The 19,072-nt window shown below is 40.6% G+C and overlaps 2 protein-coding genes across 4 annotated transcripts in view; both read left to right on the top strand.

Moving 5' to 3' along the window:
- The window catches only part of sall4 (spalt-like transcription factor 4), a 29,258-nt gene extending 22,127 nt beyond the window's left edge, over positions 1-7,131 (top strand). For 2 of the 3 annotated variants that reach the window (XM_005448374.4, XM_025901665.1), the window contains exons 3-5: positions 1,975-4,410; positions 4,492-4,799; positions 4,912-7,131. In XM_005448374.4, coding sequence (XP_005448431.1) covers positions 1,975-4,410; positions 4,492-4,799; positions 4,912-5,349 — 3,182 coding nt within the window. In that variant the 3' untranslated portion in view covers positions 5,350-7,131. The remainder of the gene's footprint in view (positions 1-1,974; positions 4,411-4,491; positions 4,800-4,911) is intronic. The other variant, XM_019349482.2, reaches the window with a different exon arrangement.
- A 4,051-nt stretch (positions 7,132-11,182) lies between these two features.
- atp9a (ATPase phospholipid transporting 9A) overlaps positions 11,183-19,072 on the top strand; it is a 36,416-nt gene continuing 28,526 nt past the window's right edge. Inside the window, exons 1-5 of the mRNA XM_003438934.5 lie at positions 11,183-11,411; positions 13,812-13,956; positions 17,409-17,522; positions 17,719-17,827; positions 18,854-18,912. Of these exons, the coding sequence (XP_003438982.1) occupies positions 11,344-11,411; positions 13,812-13,956; positions 17,409-17,522; positions 17,719-17,827; positions 18,854-18,912 (495 nt within the window). The 5' untranslated portion in view covers positions 11,183-11,343. The remainder of the gene's footprint in view (positions 11,412-13,811; positions 13,957-17,408; positions 17,523-17,718; positions 17,828-18,853; positions 18,913-19,072) is intronic.

The following is a 19,072-nucleotide window of genomic DNA, read 5'->3' as shown; positions in this document are numbered from 1 at the left end:
ACAATTTATTTAAAAGTCTGGAGGGGGGCTGCTTTTACATTGTCCTCCTCGCACTTTGACCTGTTGCTGTCCCTCTGAACTGACCAGGGCTAAAACTTCGGTCGAGAAGCGACAGATTTAGAAATCAGGTGCTCCACGAGGGGCTCTTTTTAAATTGAAACATTGTAAGCTTTCTGGCTCTCTTTTTTGATAAAAGGCCTAAAAATATCGTTTATTCTTGGCTCTGTTTTGTCTTGTTTCGTTGTTTATATTGACGGTTTGATTCTAATGAAAAAATTGAGGTTGTTTCGCGGACTAAATTAAAGACGGTAAAGTCCTTTGAACTTTTTGTTGATTCATTGAAGGACACGTTGCTACATTTTGGATTGTTTAAGCTTTTTAAATTTAGAATAATTACCTAATTTGGTCAGCATGCCTATCGTGTGTAACTTTATTTCATTCACGTATTGCCGGCTGGTTTTACTGTTAAATTTGAATTGGCTTTTTTAGATTTTGCGCAGTACCTTTGACTCTTTGTGCCGGATTCCCATAGGTATCGTTACAGTTTATTCTGCTGTAATTATAATTATCCGTACTTTCTGCCCCTTGTAATTAATAATTGTGTAATCTGGCGAGAGTTTATCTGCAAATCTGCGCCGCAATTGGAAGTTTCAGACAAAGGTACCCAAAACTGTATGAAATATGACTCTGTAGTAAGCCGACCTAAAGGCAATAAATCCCCCAGTTTAATGCATGACTGTTTCCTTTCGTACATATGTGGAGAGGTGGGGGATGGAGCAGTGGCCTTTTTGTGGAGACTGGGTGGGGGTGCGTTTTGGTGTTGCCATAAGCAAACTTCAGCGCCGCTGTAGCCCTCATAATTAGAAAACTTGACAAGATTTCCCTTTTTTCATGAACTGTAGAGCATAAAGTGCCAAAAGGTTATGCATGAATCTTATTCAGCCCGCATAAGCTGAACGTTCATCTCTGACCTCCTCATGTTGTCCACCAAAGGTTATCACAGGAGGCTCACGCGCCGTCAAGTGGCGAGCGAGTGTGCTGCGTCCTGTAGTTATCTAATGATGGATCCGCTCTGATAAGGACTGTTTAAAAAGTTTTAAATGCTGCGAAGATGCATCATGGGTGCTTTTCCAGTCGACGTTAAAGGTGTTGCAGAGCCATAGTTGGCGCTTCCTCATGGATCAGAATGTAATGCTGTTTGCAAATTTTTCGTGACACCGCCTCAGTGCCGCCTGGTGAGCAATTAACAAGTCCAGCAGATTCCTTGGGCAAATGCAAACAGGTGGTCTACCCCCCATTCTTCCAGGCATTAGCATTTAACAATACACCCAGTTGTGAAATGGCCTCTTGGTTAGCACACAAATTAAAATGCTCACTTGGAGCTCTTATCAATCTTTCAAAAGGCTGAAAAATGCTTAGGAGGTTTTTTAATAAATGTAAAGCTGTCTTGTGTTTGAGCTATTCTCATGTATATAATGGAAATGGTTTATATTTGTTTACTGTGGAAATAAGATTGATCTTTAACTGGGGTTAGTTTAGTGTAGGGTGTTTCTTTTTTGGGGGGGGGGTCAAATGTACCTTTTTTTTTTTTTTTTTTTTTTTTCCCTCAGAATCTAACTTGAGCGTAACTTGATGCTCAATCTGTAGCTCTTTGTTTCTGTGGACATTGTTCTAGGTAGTCAAAGATAAATGATTGCCCTCTACAGGCCCTTTGGACAATAGGGCAATTCACAATTTTTACAGCCCGGTGCAGTTACCTAGAGAGAGTGGACAAAACAGGGGGAACCCTTTTAGATGTGATGGTGTGAGCCAATGAATAAATGCATCACAAAATCAGCAAAATGTCAGAGCTTGACAAATTAACAAAACATTGTAGCCTTTAATGTGTTACAGGAATTGCATTATTTGATTTGACGAACATGGTTGTAATTGTATAAGAAGTATTCATGTAAATACTTTATTCTCTCGTTGAAGGGATTCATCAAGGTGATTCCGCTGAGGAGATTGGAAATGAAGTAAAGAGGTTCAGAATGGATGAAACCAGAGTGTGCACCAAGTGCTGTGCTGAATTCTTTGATGAAGAAGAATTTCTTGAACATGAGAAAAATTGCACAAAAAGTCAACAAGTGGTCATCATGAAAGATGGAGATGGCAGTGACGAGCCTGAGAAATATTCACAGGGTTCTTCTGAAGGCCTTACCAGTGATCACGAAGACAGCCACTCCAGCAATCATTCTCCATCGCATGCCAACACAGACCAGCTGGAAAGATTGGAGGAGGAGTCCAGTGCAAATGCAGAGGATTCCGGACACCAGGATCAGGGAGAGATGTCTGCTGGTCCTGAGATGACTTTCCAACCCTCCCTGAAAATGCAAGATTCAAATGTTACTCTTGAAACCATGGCTGACACTAAAGTGGCTGTTTCCCAAATTCCTTCAAACACTTCTCAGACTTCACAGGATGCCATGCAGGCCATTCCAGTAATCTTGGAACAGCTAGTGTGCCTCCAGCAGCAACAGCTACAGCAAATCCAGCTCACTGAACAGATCAGAATCCAAATAGCCATGATGATCCCACAGGGTCTCCAATCATCAGTAGAGTCAACAATGGATCCTCTGAGAGCCCTTGGTGCACATCTCTCTCAGCAACTGTCTGCTGCAGCAGCACTGATAGGAAAAAGAACCGGCAGTCAGAGCCTTTCCATGGAGAAACTAAAGCAAGGTAAACTACCTCTACCCACTGGCATGTCTCCTGCTCTGAATGCAGGAATGGGCTCGATGACCGCAAACACAGACATTTTAAAGGGTGCTCCAGATCTAGCCGGACGTTTACCAGTACTCATGCCACAGTCTCCAGGTGTTCTGGGTTTCCCTAGCGTGTTCAGTGGTGTCCAGGCAGGGATCGATGCCTCCAAAAAAGTGAAGCCAAAGATGCTGAACATCCCACCAGAATCAAAGAATGGGGACCCGCTATACAAGCACAAGTGCAAATACTGTGGAAAGACTTTTGGAAATGACAGTGCCCTCCAGATTCATTTGCGTTCTCACACCGGGGAGAGGCCTTTCAAGTGTAACATCTGCGGAAACCGTTTCACAACTAAGGGAAACCTCAAAGTGCATTTCCAGCGGCATAAAGACAAATATCCTAACATCAGCATGAATCCTCATCCTGTACCCGAGCACCTTGACAATATTCCGACCAGCAGTGGGATTCCCTTTGGTATGTCCGTACCCATGGATGAGTCAAACATAACCGAAATGAAGCCTGTGCTAAGTCACCCACCGGCTGTTTTCAACCCATCATCCATGCCAGGGTTCAAAACATTTGATGGCTTTGGGGGTGATCCATTTTCCCAGAGACCCTCGCCATCAACAAGTGATGGCTCCCCAAATGTTTCGTCTGTGTATGGCCAAGAGGCGGGCCTGGAGCCCAACCAGAAAGATGCTAAAGAGCTGCTTGGAACATTGCACCACATGAATGGTAATGCTCTCCTAGGGGAGCAAAGCTCTGGAACAGCAAAACTTCAGCAGATGGTGGATGGACTGGAGAAGAAGACTGGTGATCCCAATGAGTGTGTGATCTGCCATAGGGTACTGAGTTGTCAGAGCTCACTCAAAATGCATTACCGCACACACACTGGCGAAAGGCCGTACAAGTGCAAAATCTGTGGCCGCGCATTCACCACAAAGGGTAACCTCAAGGCTCATTATGGTGTGCACAGGGCTAGCACTCCTCTTAAAATGCAACACTCATGCCCAATCTGCCAGAAAAAGTTCACAAACGCAGTGGTTCTGCAGCAGCACATTCGCATGCACATGGGTGGGCAGATCCCCAACACCCCGATGCCAGAAAACCAGTTTGAACCTGCAGAAGCAATTGTGCCTTCTCTCCCAGAAGAGAAGCCCATCGACGCCAACGGATTTGAAGCCAGCATGGAAGATCAAGAGCCAGAGCTGAACAAGACTGCAAATGACTCCTCCAATTCCCTGCCATCTGCCGCTGAGGAGCAACCACAGAAGCTTGCAGCCCCTGCAATGTTATCCAGCCTAGATGTTTTGAAGAATCTCTCCTCTGCCCTTGCACTGAAACGACAAAATAGCACTACTTCAGAAAGTGAAGGAACATCCAAAGAATCCCCACCAGCTCAGAGAGAGCAGGAGTATCAAAACGGCCGTAGTCCCTCCATCTCAGACTCGGCCGTGTCATTTCGCTCCTCTTCTCCAGTAAACAACAATAACAGCAAATCTCCTCAGCCTGCTCTTGATGAATTTCCCCAGAGCGGGTCAAAACCAGAGTCGGATGACGCTAAAGATGAGTCAAGTGGCGCACTTGACCTCACAGCTTACAGCAGCTTCACCCCAAAAGCAATTAAGGAAGAGCCTGGCATGTCATTTTCAAATGGAGACTATGGTAAGTTTACAAATTGAGTGAAGTATGTTAGATGCTGTCATCTTGAATGTGTAGGCCTAATCTTCAATCTTTCTGTATTAGTAGCTTCCAGTAACATGCCTTTCATGAGGATACCACCAACGTTGGCCAGTCTAGAGATGAAGATTCCCCCAGAGAATCCTCTGGGCCCTCACGGGTTGTTCAGCTCCCATGTGCCTCAGGGAACAGCCATGCCCTCCTCAGTCTCCCCTGCGCAACGACGATCAGCCAAACCACATGTGTGCAATGTCTGTGGCAAGAACTTCTCATCTGCCAGTGCCCTGCAGATCCATGAGCGCACACATACAGGGGAGAAGCCTTTCGCCTGCCACATTTGTGGCAGGGCTTTCACAACGAAGGGAAATCTAAAGGTGAGTCATCACTTGTCTGAGAAATGGTTGAATTAGACATTAGAGTTCATGTATGTAGATGATGTGGCTGTTTACTGAAAAATAAGTGTTTTGTTTTTTGTTTTGTTTTAAGGTTCATATTGGCACCCACATGTGGAACAACTCATCAAGGCGTGGCCAGCGTCTGTCTCTAGATAATCCCATGGCGTTGATGGCAATGACCTCAGATGCAAAGATGATGCCAGAAATGATGCAGGCCCCCAAAGAGCTGGTCGCTCCTCCGATGAACTTTGACCCATCTCTGTGGAACCAGTATGCGAATGCTGCCTTCAGTGGTGGCCTGACCATGAAGACCAATGAAATTTCTGTCATCCAGGGAGGTGGCATCCCACTCCCTGGGAGCCCTGCTGGTGGGCCCCTGATTGGCTCCACTGGAGGCCTCATGAAGATTGATGGATCCCACTCAGGCTTGCCTGCCACCATGGCTGAAATTGAGAAAAATGGCTCTGACAGTGTGCCAAAATCACAGTTTCCACATTTCATGGAAGAGGGCAAAATAGCAGTCAATTAGTTCCAATTTCTTTCTTCTTTTTTTTTAATCCATCAGGTAATAAACACCATTCACTTTTGTGAATGTCTCTCTTCTTTATTGAGGTACAATCAATATTCTGAGAAAACCTTGTTGATTTGCTGTTAAATTGGTTAAAAATGTCCAATTAACTTTATTGCAGCTCTTTTCCTCCTGATCTCAGCGATTCTTAAGTGTTATTTCTAGTCAAATCTGTATAACTACTAGGGATGCATCAATACAACAGGTTTTTTTTTTTTGATGGACATTGACAAATAACACTTGCTGATGTTTATGATTAATGGTTGTCTATTGTTGCATAAACTTCGATGGCATGATGAAGTGCTGAAAAACTTTATTAATTTAGTTATAAAAAGATTTCTCTGGTTCCCTGGTACAGAAGGGGAGGAAAATGACAATATCCCAAGCCCATGATTCCAGTTGGTGCATCCCTAAAAACTACTGTAGTTGTATTTTATTTCATGTAATTATATATGCGGGTATTTGTTCTCTCTTTTTTTTTTTTTTTTTTTTTAAACCAGTGAGTTGTTTTGTTGTCTCTCCAGAAATTGAATGTATAACTTACTTGAAACTGCTTTAATTCAAGACTGTCTCCTTGATACTTTTGAAGGATTTTGACTTTAATAGGAAAAGTTTCAGGGAATAACCTGAGCTTGCCAGCCTGATGAGTCAGAAATAATGACGTATTTAACCACATGTGTCCATACTACTTCCCCCTCCTGTTGTGTGCCATAGGTTACATGATATTGTACATATTTGTAGTGGTAAATGTTATTAGCTTGTTTGTATTTGAAGAGGCTTTCTGATCAGATTAATGTAATGGGCAATGCAAAAATCTCTCAAAGTGCAACAGTTCAGTCATAACTGCATTTTTGTTGTACTGGCGCCAGGATACAGTAGTTAATAACTTGTACCCTTTTCCAAGTGCCTAGTCTGATTTCATGGCACCATCTGGTTGTAACAAAGGTGCTGTTTGACTTGAGATATTGTGTTGTGACATGGCATGTATATCACATCTTTGTCAGCTTACTAAAATCGTTTTTTTACACCCAAGTAGTCCACTTCTACAACTACGAAGTTAAATTTTGTTGGCTGAGCTCTGAAGGCTATCCCATGCTTAATGTTCTCATGCCTGCACTTTATTTAAGGTTTTAGTTTCATTTACATTGTATAGATGCATTTACGTCACTGCTTAATTGTACTGGCTAAACAGGAAGAGGTCAAATCAACATTTGTATGTGTATTTCCTTCCTGGAACAAACAGCTGTTTACAACTTGTAGCATGATTAATTTATTTATATTACACAGTGCTTGAGTTTAGGGGTGAGTTCTACCTCGCTTAGATTTTAGTTGTCCCCCACATGCCCCTTACACTCAATGCAATGCTCTGTACATTTCTGGGTACATTGTTTAGTTTTTTTCCGATAATGCGATAAGATTTCTCACTCTCAACCTGCTGAGTTGAACAGTAATGAATGTATGTCTGACACTTTACACAACTCAGAATGGTCCAAGTGCTTTGTAGGTCCCTGCTGTACATTCCTTATTGATATGCATTTGCCAAGTTGTGCCTTTCTTTAGCAACCATGTCAGAAACTGCTTTCAAGTTGTCTCTACAGTTCAAGTAATGTTGAGCCAGTTTGATCTGTTTACAGTGTAAATATTTCTTTTTTTTTTCTTTTTTTTTTCAAAGGTTTTCTTCACGTAAATGTTTTCTGATTTTTGAAAAATAAAATCAGGGTGACTTTTTCAACATTCCTCCTGTCATTACTTCAAAGATTATCCAACTTTAGTGATTGAAATTTAAAAAAAGCCTTAACCTTCTAAGACCCGAACTCTTCCACAGCATGCAATTTTAATTTCTCTTTGATATTTGGTCACATTGGGGCCTGATGAGTGTAAAAACAAAGAATTACCAGATTTTTTTTTTTTTTTTATACCTTATTTTTGATTTTAAGAAAAATAAGCCACATATGAGGATATTCATTTAAAATTTTGATAGAACAGTAGCAGTATAATGTCCCCCGTAAGTGGGTATCAGGCCCTTGTAAAGCAAAATTCAGTATTTTGGTCTAAATAACCCAAAATGTGATGTCAACATATGTGGACGGCAGGTCCTAGGAGGTTAAGACTACAGGGAGTGCAGAATTATTAGGCAAGTTGTATTTTTGAGGAATAATTTTATTATTGAACAACAACCATGTTCTCAATGAACCCAAAAAACTCATTAATATCAAAGCTGAATGTTTCTGGAAGTAGTTTTTAGTTTGTTTTTAGTTTTAGCTATTTTAGGGGGATATCTGTGTGTGCAGGTGACTATTACTGTGCAGAATTATTAGGCAACTTAACAAAAAACAAATATATACCCATTTCAATTATTTATTTTTCCCAGTGAAACCAATATAACATCTCCACATTCACAAATATACATTTCTGACATTCAAAAACAAATCAGCGACCAATATAGCCACCTTTCTTTGCAAGGACACTCAAAAGCCTGCCATCCATGGATTCTGTCAGTGTTTTGATCTGTTCACCATCAACATTGCGTGCAGCAGCAACCACAGCCTCCCAGACACTGTTCAGAGAGGTGTACTGTTTTCCCTCCTTGCAAATCTCACATTTGATGATGGACCACAGGTTCTCAATGGGGTTCAGATCAGGTGAACAAGGAGGCCATGTCATTAGTTTTTCTTCTTTTATACCCTTTCTTGCCAGCCACGCTGTGGAGTACTTGGACGCGTGTGATGGAGCATTGTCCTGCATGACAATCATGTTTTTCTTGAAGGATGCAGACTTCTTCCTGTACCACTGCTTGAAGAAGGTGTCTTCCAGAAACTGGCAGTAGGACTGGGAGTTGAGCTTGACTCCATCCTCAACCCGAAAAGGCCCCACAAGCTCATCTTTGATGATACCAGCCCAAACCAGTACTCCACCTCCACCTTGCTGGCGTCTGAGTGGGACTGGAGCTCTCTGCCCTTTACCAATCCAGCCACGGGCCCATCCATCTGGCCCATCAAGACTCACTCTCATTTCATCAGTCCATAAAACCTTAGAAAAATCAGTCTTGAGATATTTCTTGGCCCAGTCTTGACGTTTCAGCTTGTGTGTCTTGTTCAGTGGTGGTCGTCTTTCAGCCTTTCTTACCTTGGCCATGTCTCTGAGTATTGCACACCTTGTGCTTTTGGGCACTCCAGTGATGTTGCAGCTCTGAAATATGGCCAAACTGGTGGCAAGTGGCATCTTGGCAGCTGCACGCTTGACTTTTCTCAGTTCATGGGCAGTTATTTTGCGCCTTGGTTTTTCCACACGCTTCTTGCGACCCTGTTGACTATTTTGAATGAAATGCTTGATTGTTCGATGATCACGCTTCAGAAGCTTTGCAATTTTAAGACTGCTGCATCCCTCTGCAAGATATCTCACTATTTTTGACTTTTCTGAGCCTGTCAAGTCCTTCTTTTGACCCATTTTGCCAAAGGAAAGGAAGTTGCCTAATAATTATGCACACCTGATATAGGGTGTTGATGTCATTAGACCACACCCCTTCTCATTACAGAGATGCACATCACCTAATATGCTTAATTGGTAGTAGGCTTTCGAGCCTATACAGCTTGGAGTAAGACAACATGCATGAAGAGGATGATGTGGACAAAATACTCATTTGCCTAATAATTCTGCACTCCCTGTAGACAGCGTTGCACTAGCCACACCTCTAGGCTAATATTTATGGCTACACAGGCTGGTTTGAATGTACATAAAATCCCTTATTTACATAAATTCACGCTTGGATAACTACTGCAATTTTTATTTTCTTTTTTTAATTCTCATTACCCAACAGGAGCTATTAATCCTTTGCCATTTTGCATTCTCAACGAAAAACTATTTGCATCCCCAACTGAAGCATGCTGTCCAATCGTCCATTTTCGGTAAGCAGCACAGTGGCCTCTTCCTGAGGAATTTTGAAATGCTCCATTAGTTTGCATAAGTCTCCCTATGGAATACAAAGTAGTTCCAGGCAAACAGAGTGAGCAGGAATACAGAAAAACCTGTAATGCAAAAATACAGCATGGCAATCATAACCGTCAGATGTCTTTGTTGAGGAGAGTTGTTTGCATGTCAGCTCATTTTAATAGTACCTTTTATGCAATATCATTTTAGATTTTGTAAGGGCTAACAAAAAGATGGCTCTGTAGTGTTGTGGTTTACACATTCACCTACCAAGCAAAAGGTCCCCAGTTTGAGGAGACACAAATCCCTTTGGAGATGTGTCAGGAAGCACATCTAGTGTAAAAATCTGCCAAATCAAAACATGCAGAGCTACCTGCTGGAAAAAGCCCCTGTGATTAAGGAGGCAGCATTACAGACAACAAAAAGATACAAAGATGCAATGTTTTATGCGTATATCTGAAATGTGGTGCACGATAGATGCTTTCATAGTGGCTGCCTTTTCGCATCATTTTTTCAATCGACTCTTTCTCTGTCACAGCCTGAGGTCAAAGTTGTGGGATGCAAATTTAATTGCTGTAGGTTAAACTCATTATACAAATTTTACAATTTGCTACAGTCGTTTAAGTTTACCCTTTTGTCCTTGCTCAAGCCTTTTTAAATAAGCACTTTTACAGTCTTATGAGATCTCTTCTAATGTGCTAAAAAATGCCCCAGTAGGCTGATGACTGGCCCATTTGACTGCATTACACTGGGGTGTGCTTTTAATATTGGACGCCTGGATGGAAGGATGGATGGGTTCAATTCAGTTTTATTTACATAATGACAAATCACAACAACAGATGCCTCAAGGTGGTTTTTATTGTAAGGTAAAGACCCTACAATAATACAGAGAAACGCTTTTGACAGGAAGAAACCTCTTAGAACCAGGCTCAGGGAAAGGGAGCCTTCTGCCATAGATGGATGGATGGATTGAGCGATATGTGTTAATCACGTTACAGTCTATCAGATCACATCACTTTCTACTCAGATTGTGGGTATTTTGGAAAGATGCTGAAATTGGTGAAAAATAAATCAATACTTCTCCTTTCCAGTCTTAAGAAACATGGTGAATAAGAATAGTGCTAGCGAATATGGGTCATAAAAACTGCACAAACCTGTGTTTGGAGAAAAGCCTTACTATCACCCAAACTGTACCCCAACTGTAAAGCACAGTGGAGAGAACATCATGGTTTGGAGCTGCTTTGCTGCCACAGGGACCAGAGGCTTTGCGGTCATTGGGTAGCATTGAAATTAAAATGATAACATTTTATTTAACATATAAACATTTATCAAGTAAAAGATATCGTACAGCTGAGTATCAGAGCAGCAGTCCTTGAGATGGTCCTATCAACAATGTCAGAAAAATCACAGAAATAATGAAAAAAGGAAAAAAACAACGGGTTGGAAGAGTTAATAATAAAGCCAATAATTTTTGATTAAAAAGAGAATACTGCTCAGTCAAGACAGTCCAGAAATACTATATGAAATTTAACAGTTTGTCTATTTTAATGTCAAATAAAATCTATGACACTTAATTCAGCTATTTTAATTTTTTAGAGCCAAATTTCATTTGATAACTATCTGCTAAAAATAATTAACTCTCTCTATTTTCTTTTTAAAATGTTTTTTACTGTATTTATTTCTGATATAGTGTGTCCTGGATTTCCTGTACTCCTCACTGTGTCTCGCTCGTTTTTGGTCTTTCCTGTGCCGCCCCACTGAAAAAAAATACTATTACTAATATATACTATTAAAACTAAAACACCTTATTTGAAAAAATAATATAGTAACTAATTATTAATGACATGAGTGTGGTATAGTAGTTCAGTGGGAGATTGGTTTGCTTGGTGTAGCACTGTCCCAGCACTGCTTCCCTGCTGACCGCTGTTGAACCGTCCTGAATGAGTGACAGCAGGGAAGCCTCCGCCCAGCAGCTCCACAGCCAAGCGGACTCCCTCCAGCTTCCACCCGCGACAAGGGGCTGCAGGAATGACCGACAATATCCCGCTACAACCCGTGAGGCGACCGAAAAGACACGACAGTAAACACAGAAATGGGTAAGGGCGTTATACAGCTCGGTATTATCACTGTGAAGCCATTTGTTTACGTGCTTTGCTCGTCGGCTTCTCCTGCTGTCACTGTAGCGGTTAAAAGTGTCTACAGGAGCGCGTCGACATTGTCTCAGAAACCAGCTAAGCAGCTTTCTGGGTAAAATATAACAGTACGGAGGGAAACATAAGGACGAGCAGCCCGTAGATGTACTAATAAATATGATGTAGCCATTCATTGTAGCTTTGAAACGGCTAATGTTAGCCGGACACATCCTTGTTCCGGGGTTGCAGTAGCAAGTGCATTTAACGCCCATGTCAATATTTGCTCGCCTGACATTAAGCTCAGGCTGTCAAAGAGCAGAAACCTCATAGGGCTGTCTGCCCTGATTTAAATACATTCTGCCCCTAATTTTTACATACGGACGAGGTGATCCCTTTAGTGTTATTTGACCACCACAAAAAGGGGCAGGCCTAAGAAATAATGATGGAGAAAGTGGAGAGACACAGTGCTGAAATGCTGCCAGCAGACTGATCAGGCTGCCATGGTGATGTCACCTCCTGTTATAAAGACTCAAGATCCTCGAATGAGCTATGATGTTGCAGAAATAAAGGCCTGCATATATACAAGGATGATGGGTGTATGATTTCTAGCTGGCAGTGTGATATATAGTGACCATTAGTGCAGCCAGTGCACTTTCTTTGCCTCCTACAGAGTGAGGCATGCCAAGGCGAGGGTTTATTTGTATAGCACACTTGAATAAGACATTTGAGGGCCTTACATAAGTCTTTAATGATATCAAAGAAACACGTATAAGTTGGATTTGGTGTAATAAAGTAAAATGATTGAGAATTAGAAGTACATGCTTTCTGTCTAACGTTCACACACATTCAGATTCCAGTGGATGCCCAAAACATTTTACCTATCTGCTTCTCGTTGTTTATGAGCTCTGTGTTTTTGAGATTATGTTACATAAAGAGATTTTGTTGTTTTCCATTAACTAAATAATCTAGAGCATTTAAGCAAAGGTGGATCAGTGCTATTTCTCTGTAAAGCTCCTTAGTAATTTTTAAAAATAAAGATATCAACAAACTAGTCGGTGCTGTGTCTCAGGAGGTCCAGTGGGACTTTATATCAATATTTTAAAGTGATCTTTATAAAAACACTGATGGAGTGGGACAGCTCTGTATAAAGCACTTAAACATTTAATTTGTATTAAAAATTAGGGATGGGCAGATTGTTTGTTTCCCCCATTTGTGGAAAAAAAGGTAAAAAAAAATAATATGAGAAAAAATAATTAATATAAGTCTTTCATCTCTTCATCACACTATCTTTGAACTTTGTTCCGGCACATAGTTCATCCAGCACAACAGATAAACATGGCAGCTGACATCAGGAAAGGTCATCTCATTGCTGATAGGCTGATAACAGTCCACATTTAGGTGTCCCATTTATTAGTGAATAAACAGTCACTCTAATGGTTGCTGTAAATATAGAATTATACAGAAAGACTAAGACTGTATTGATATACAGTACTAACCTGTATTTTGATAACACGTACATGTAACACTTATTAACATAAGGGAGAACATTTTGAATATGTCAGCTTGGGTGTTTTAGCTACTTTTCACAGGTTAGCATAATGACTACTCATTATATATGCCTGATACTGCTCTAAACAGTTAATTAGGAAACACAGTATTGCATAACAAATACAATTTAAATTGTCTGGATGGGTGGGTTTGAATTGCCATTGCACCAAAGTCAGATTAATGGCCTGTGTTATGCTTTCCATGTTTATTCTTTCTATGTCTGCAAGTATGAGGGGGTCTACTTGGTTCCAAGTGATGTAAATTTTATCACTGCAGGGTTGTTGAATCATTGCTACGGTGCTATGATGTTTTTCTTTTAATTTGTCAGGCCTGGCAGACAGGATATTGTTGGCATCTAAAACTTGAGTCATCTGCCATAAAAGTCAAATATATTGTTTAGAGTTAGGTTCAATTATTAATCGCAAAGCCACTGAGCTGTTCGTGGGTTTTTACGAAATGCTTTGTTTTCTTAGTCTAAAGGGAGTGACCAGCTTTTCCAAGATAAAGTTAATATTTATTTTTCACAGCATGATCTTTCCACACACCTTTGGTCATGGGTCTGTAGCTCAGTGCAGTGTGCTCTGTGGGATTTGGCTACAATAAGCAACACATTAACAAGAAGATGTGAGAGGAAATTCATTAGGGTTACCTCAGTGCAGCTCTCTGAGTGTTTGGAGAGTGAATTCAAATACTTCCCAAATATTAATTGTCTTTTCGTCACATAATAGTCTTTGTCTTTGCATCCTTACTACAGAATCAAACACTGGAATTAAATGTGAAGTGTTACTTGTGTCTTCCATCTCCTCCTCCTCTCAGGTGCTGCCCGTGGTCGAGATGCTGCGGCATGGGTGACTTCCGTCCCCGCACCGTGTGGCTCGGCCACCCAGAAAAAAGGGAGCAGAGGTACCCCAGGAATGTCATTAACAACCAGAAGTACAACTTCTTCACCTTCCTGCCTGGGGTTAGTGCCAGTCAAAGGTCACCGCTTCACCTGCCCTTTGTTTAACCCCCTGAAGCCGTCATCCAGCTCTTTCCTCCTGGTCATGATTCACTGTCTGTTTGATCGGCACATTTTCAGAGAATCATAGGATATGTCTGTCTTAATTAATATTTTTTAAATCCTCCCTGTTGGTTGCTTGTAATGTAAGTATGGAAGGCACTGATGCTCATTTCAAATTATCCTGCTTCAGAGTATCAGGTTTGGCTTAGTTTGGCCTGCAGCTAGTAGTTAGTTTTAGTATTGGTTGAAAAATGACAGTACTAATAAAAACACTAAATAGAATAGGGTGTGATCTGGGTTCATCCACCATAACCAACTGTGAGTATTTAATGTCATGTTTTGTTAATCAGCCAAAAGTCACTTTAACAGGAGTAAGCAATAAAGAAAAGCAGGGAATAGTGAAGTTTTTGTATGAATGGTTTATAAAAACAGCTGGCTAATAAAGAAAGTGACTGAGTGATTCATCTCCAGATAAGATCAGGTCCTTATGAATGACAAGTGCTTTTTTTTAGTTCTTTAGTTTCCTATAAGAATACAGTAGTCTGTCTTTATGCTTACACTAAACCTAACCCAAAACATTAGGTGATACATGTGAGGATATTTAATGAGAGATGCACTGTTTGTGGCGTCTTAGCCCTGATATGCAGGACAGGCTTGTTTTGTGAATTCAGTATTAATTACTGTATTCCGATTGCATCTAAGTAGTATAAAGAGATAATTCGCCATTTTTAAACAGTACAATGTTGCATATTAGAATGAATGAGAGATGCATCATAGTTTCAGCTACCAGCTGACCAGCGCCTGTAAGTCACCAGGTCTTATACAAGCACTTTCTTGATATTGCGTGACAGATGTGACTTTGGTTGGATATTGCATGGAAGGCAGTTACCGAGCTATGTGGCTTTGATTTCTGTATTTTCCCTAACTTATTTACATATGCATTTGTTTTCCAGGCATTCAGTTGTCTTAAGATCTTATTTTTGCTTATGGAGTCAGACGTTGAAAGTAGCTCAGATTTGTTTGTAAAGCAAAAGACAAGAGCAAAGCCTTTTTGCATTGCAAATCATGATGCTTTTTATTTACTTTGGTTCATGTGAAGAACTTCTTTTCTCTAGATCATATTTAAAACATATTTGTCGCTCATGTGCTTTGCTCTCCACTTGCTAGCCGTTTTTGACATAAAGTGGAAAAGTCTTTCTGGTAGTAATCTCACATGCTGATGGTAATGAAACCGAGCAAAGCTGTAGTGTGTGTGTTGAATTTTAGACTGACGCTGGCAGATGAAAAGTAACCATATGTGTTTGCACATTGCTCCATATCTGTTGGTTCATGAAAAGATTTGTACACCTAACTGAAAAGTGTACTTCTTTAGTAAGGCTGCGTGAGATGCTTACATGAGGTGAGAAATTATACACCTATAGATGCTGCCAGATTTCCTGCAACGCTACGTCTGTGGTGGGTTTTTTCGAATATTGTGTGTAAATGTGGACAATGTTGCAGTTGTGGAGATTTTAGTTCTAGATTTAGTAGGATTTTTTTTTCTATCACCTAAACATCTTTTAACTTTGATTTTTAATTCACTCAAAAAGATTGCAGTGTCAGATCATTTTCATTCTTTATTAATTTAACGTGTTGCCAGTTAAACTGCTATTTTTTGCCACTTTCCCCACTCAACATTTCCCACATTCAACGCTTTTTAACCTGCCAGCTTTGTGGAAAAGATCCAGGTGATGTCTGATTGTCCCAATTTATGGCAAAGGAAGACTACTGAAGATAACAGGCCAGCAAACTCATAGCTAGTGGTCTTCCTATGCCCTGGTATACTCGGATTGCATCGTCATCTCAACCGAGAGAGCATTTCCGTTAGAGAGAACTATGTCCTGCTGGGTGCTGCATGTCAGTAATAAGAAAAGATGGATCCAGCATCCGTGACATCACCTAATTGGTGGCGAGTCCACATTTTGAGGCCTTATTTTTAGTGTTTTGGATGCGCCCGTTGTCATCATGTTTGCATGAGAGGGTGGAGTGCTAAGTGCTGCATTTGTAAACTGGATGAGTAAAAAGTACTGATGCAGATACCTGATGATTTATAAAAGTAGAAGACCGATAAAATACAAGGATATCTCTCAACAAAGCTGAATCACAAACTTACTGGATAAGCTGTATGACAAAGCAGGTCGTAGTATTTGCCAGAAAATCCTGTTAAAGGCAGAAGAGAGGTTCAGCTCAGTAAATTAACTGAGATGAGGCCAAGGAGACAGCAATCAGCTATAGCTACTTGTGTGGGCACACTTGACAATCAAAGAATCCACAGCTGGGATTTTAAGACTTAGCAGCACTTATTAAAAAATTCCCCCAGCACACATTTGTTATGGAGGAAAAGCTACTGGTCGAGGCCATAACCAGTTTTTGTCCAAGTTTGTACACATACTTTGTAATGTAATATTTAAGATGGGAATTGACTCGCTTTTGTAGCCAGCCTCAAGTGGTCATTAGAGGAACTGCAGTAAAAACATTTGTTTTAAATCAGGGGTGTCGAACTCCAGGCCTCGAGGGCCTCGAGGGCCGGTGTCCTGCAGGTTTTAGATATCACCCTGGGTCAACACACCTGAATCAAATGATTGGTTCGTTACCAGACCTCTGGAGAACTTCAAGACATGTTGAGGAGGTAATTTAGCCATTTAAATCAGCTGTGTTGGATCAAGGACACATCTAAAACCTGCAGGACACCGGCCCTCGAGGCCTGGAGTTCGACACCTGTGTTTTAAATGACATATTATACTTGTTACACAAAACTAAAAAAAAAGGAAAGAAACCACAATAAAAAAAATCCTTTAGGCTTACTCAAAGGCATTTTCATTGATGATCAGATGACAAATAAATTCTCTATTAAGTCAAATACTGTCAAGCAGGAAAGTAGACTTTTTGGGGGGCAGGGTTGTGACACTGGTGATGATGTATGGTTGAGGCAGTGAGTGAGCATTTTCCTGTTTTGTTTTGTTTTTCTGGTAAATGGCAGCACATGTTATTTTTGGGTAAATTAAAACTTACTTAATATGAAAGCTGCTTTCATCTACTCCCTTATTCACAAGAGGTCCTCATATCTGAGCAGCATTTTAGCAGATTTTTACACTAGATGCCCTTCCTAACGCAGCCCCCAGGGGATTTGTGCCTCCTCCCGGGATCCAACTAGGGATTTTTTGCTTGCTAGGCAAATGTGTACTACACCATGGAGCTCCTAAACCCTACTTAAAATAATACTTGGAATTCTGTTCATCACAGTCCTGGTTATTATTCTTTGTGGGAAAGACAGAAACTGATAATCTTGTATATTCAATAAAAGCCTCCATATGCACATTGCTTTGCGAAACTGTGAATATTTCACTCTTGATCCTTTGCCTTTTTGTTCTCAGGTGCTGTTCAATCAGTTCAAGTACTTCTTCAACTTGTACTTTTTGCTTTTGGCCTGCTCTCAATTTGTCGAGGAGTTACGCTTAGGTGCTCTCTACACCTACTGGGTCCCTCTGGTATGTGGCATTTCACTTACTGTTAATCATTAAGGTCAATCAGCTTCATTTTCCATTATTTGTGTTCCTCTTCAATGCTTTTTAAAATGTACTTTTGCTGAAAATTAAGGTTTAGATATTTCTTTTCACTTCCACTGCTGCAGCACTCACATGAACTTTATTAGTTACTTTTTCACTGTGACTTGTCACTCTCCAGGGTCTTGTTTTGATCATTACCATCATGCGAGAGGCAATTGAAGAAATAAGGTGCTACCTTCGAGACAAAGAAGTGAACTCTCAGATTTACAGCAAGCTTTCAACAAGAGGTAAGAACTGAAAGCTTAAGGAACATGTGCAGGTTTTACCTGCGTCGATTTCTGCGTTGCATTTTTGTTTTCTTAGCAAACATGTCTATTAACTGTAGGAGGTTGGTCCTGTTAAAACTTATTGGGGCTAGGGGAAATGGTGGGTAATTCAAAGCAGAGATGTAAAAGTGTACATAAGAGGCCTTGGTATAAAGTGCTACCAGCAATAAAAAGCATGGGACCTCTTGTGGTTTCCATCACTTTGCCTCTTTGATGTGGCAGCTTGTTTTACCCATAAACACAATGACTGGTTGCCTCCATGATAGCAGCCCCTCTGCATATTTTGTGGTTTATAGAAACTTTATGGTGTCAGAACTCAGTGTACTGGTTGCAGTTGTTTTGTCTAAGTTCCTTTAAATTGTATGTTTATGAATACACGTGCATGAGATAGTGCCATATGATCAGTCAAAACCATCTAGAACCTTTCATCACTTAATGCTTTTCTGCTAAAAGCTGTGGTGTGAAGTGCTACCGAATAGGTCTTTTTTGTGTTTGTGTGTAAAATGTAAATGCATTTGTAGAGTAAAGTTCCATGAACCCGAATGCAAAGCGATATTAATGTGCTTTAATGTCTTACATATGCAAAGCTCAGAGGTCACAGCAGAGTTCAAGGGTCAGTGATCTCTTCCAAACAATTTTGCCGTTCATTCCAAGTGGAATGAAAGAAAAGGCTCAACTCCCCCAGCATTCTTTCAAATCTTCATGGAGACTTACTTTCCCAGATTCACTCAGGTGACTAGTGAGCCATGCAATTCGCTCAGAGGTCTGGGTTTTGTGAAGACATATTTGCTGAAAAAATACCGCATTCTCTCACTAGCTTATAATTAGGGAAACTTCTAAGACAAAAATCTAAATGTTGGGTGGTCTCATTTAAATTCTTAACTACACGACTCACATAAAAATTTCAAATAGCTACGTGTATGTGAGACTTTAATTCACATTCAAACTTGCCAAACACTCAACTTTATGTTTTGTTCTGTATTTCAGGCACTGTGAAGGTTAAAAGCAGCGGCATTCAAGTTGGTGATCTAATAATTGTGGAAAAGGTTTGTTGAAGTTTTTTTTCATCCACATCTGTGAATAGTTTTGCTTTTTAGACCTGTCAAGTTACCGTTTATATGACAGCTAGTAATGAGGGGGTTGTTAATCTTCTGTGCTCTGCTGGTGACTGAGGTGAAAAGAGTTAGTAAAGATTTTGTAATCTTG

This window comes from Oreochromis niloticus, linkage group LG20 (assembly GCF_001858045.2).
Source record: "Oreochromis niloticus isolate F11D_XX linkage group LG20, O_niloticus_UMD_NMBU, whole genome shotgun sequence".
NCBI classification, from domain to species: domain Eukaryota; kingdom Metazoa; phylum Chordata; class Actinopteri; order Cichliformes; family Cichlidae; genus Oreochromis; species Oreochromis niloticus.
The sequence above is the reverse complement of the archived record's forward strand: the minus strand, read 5'-3'. Positions and strand labels throughout refer to the sequence as shown.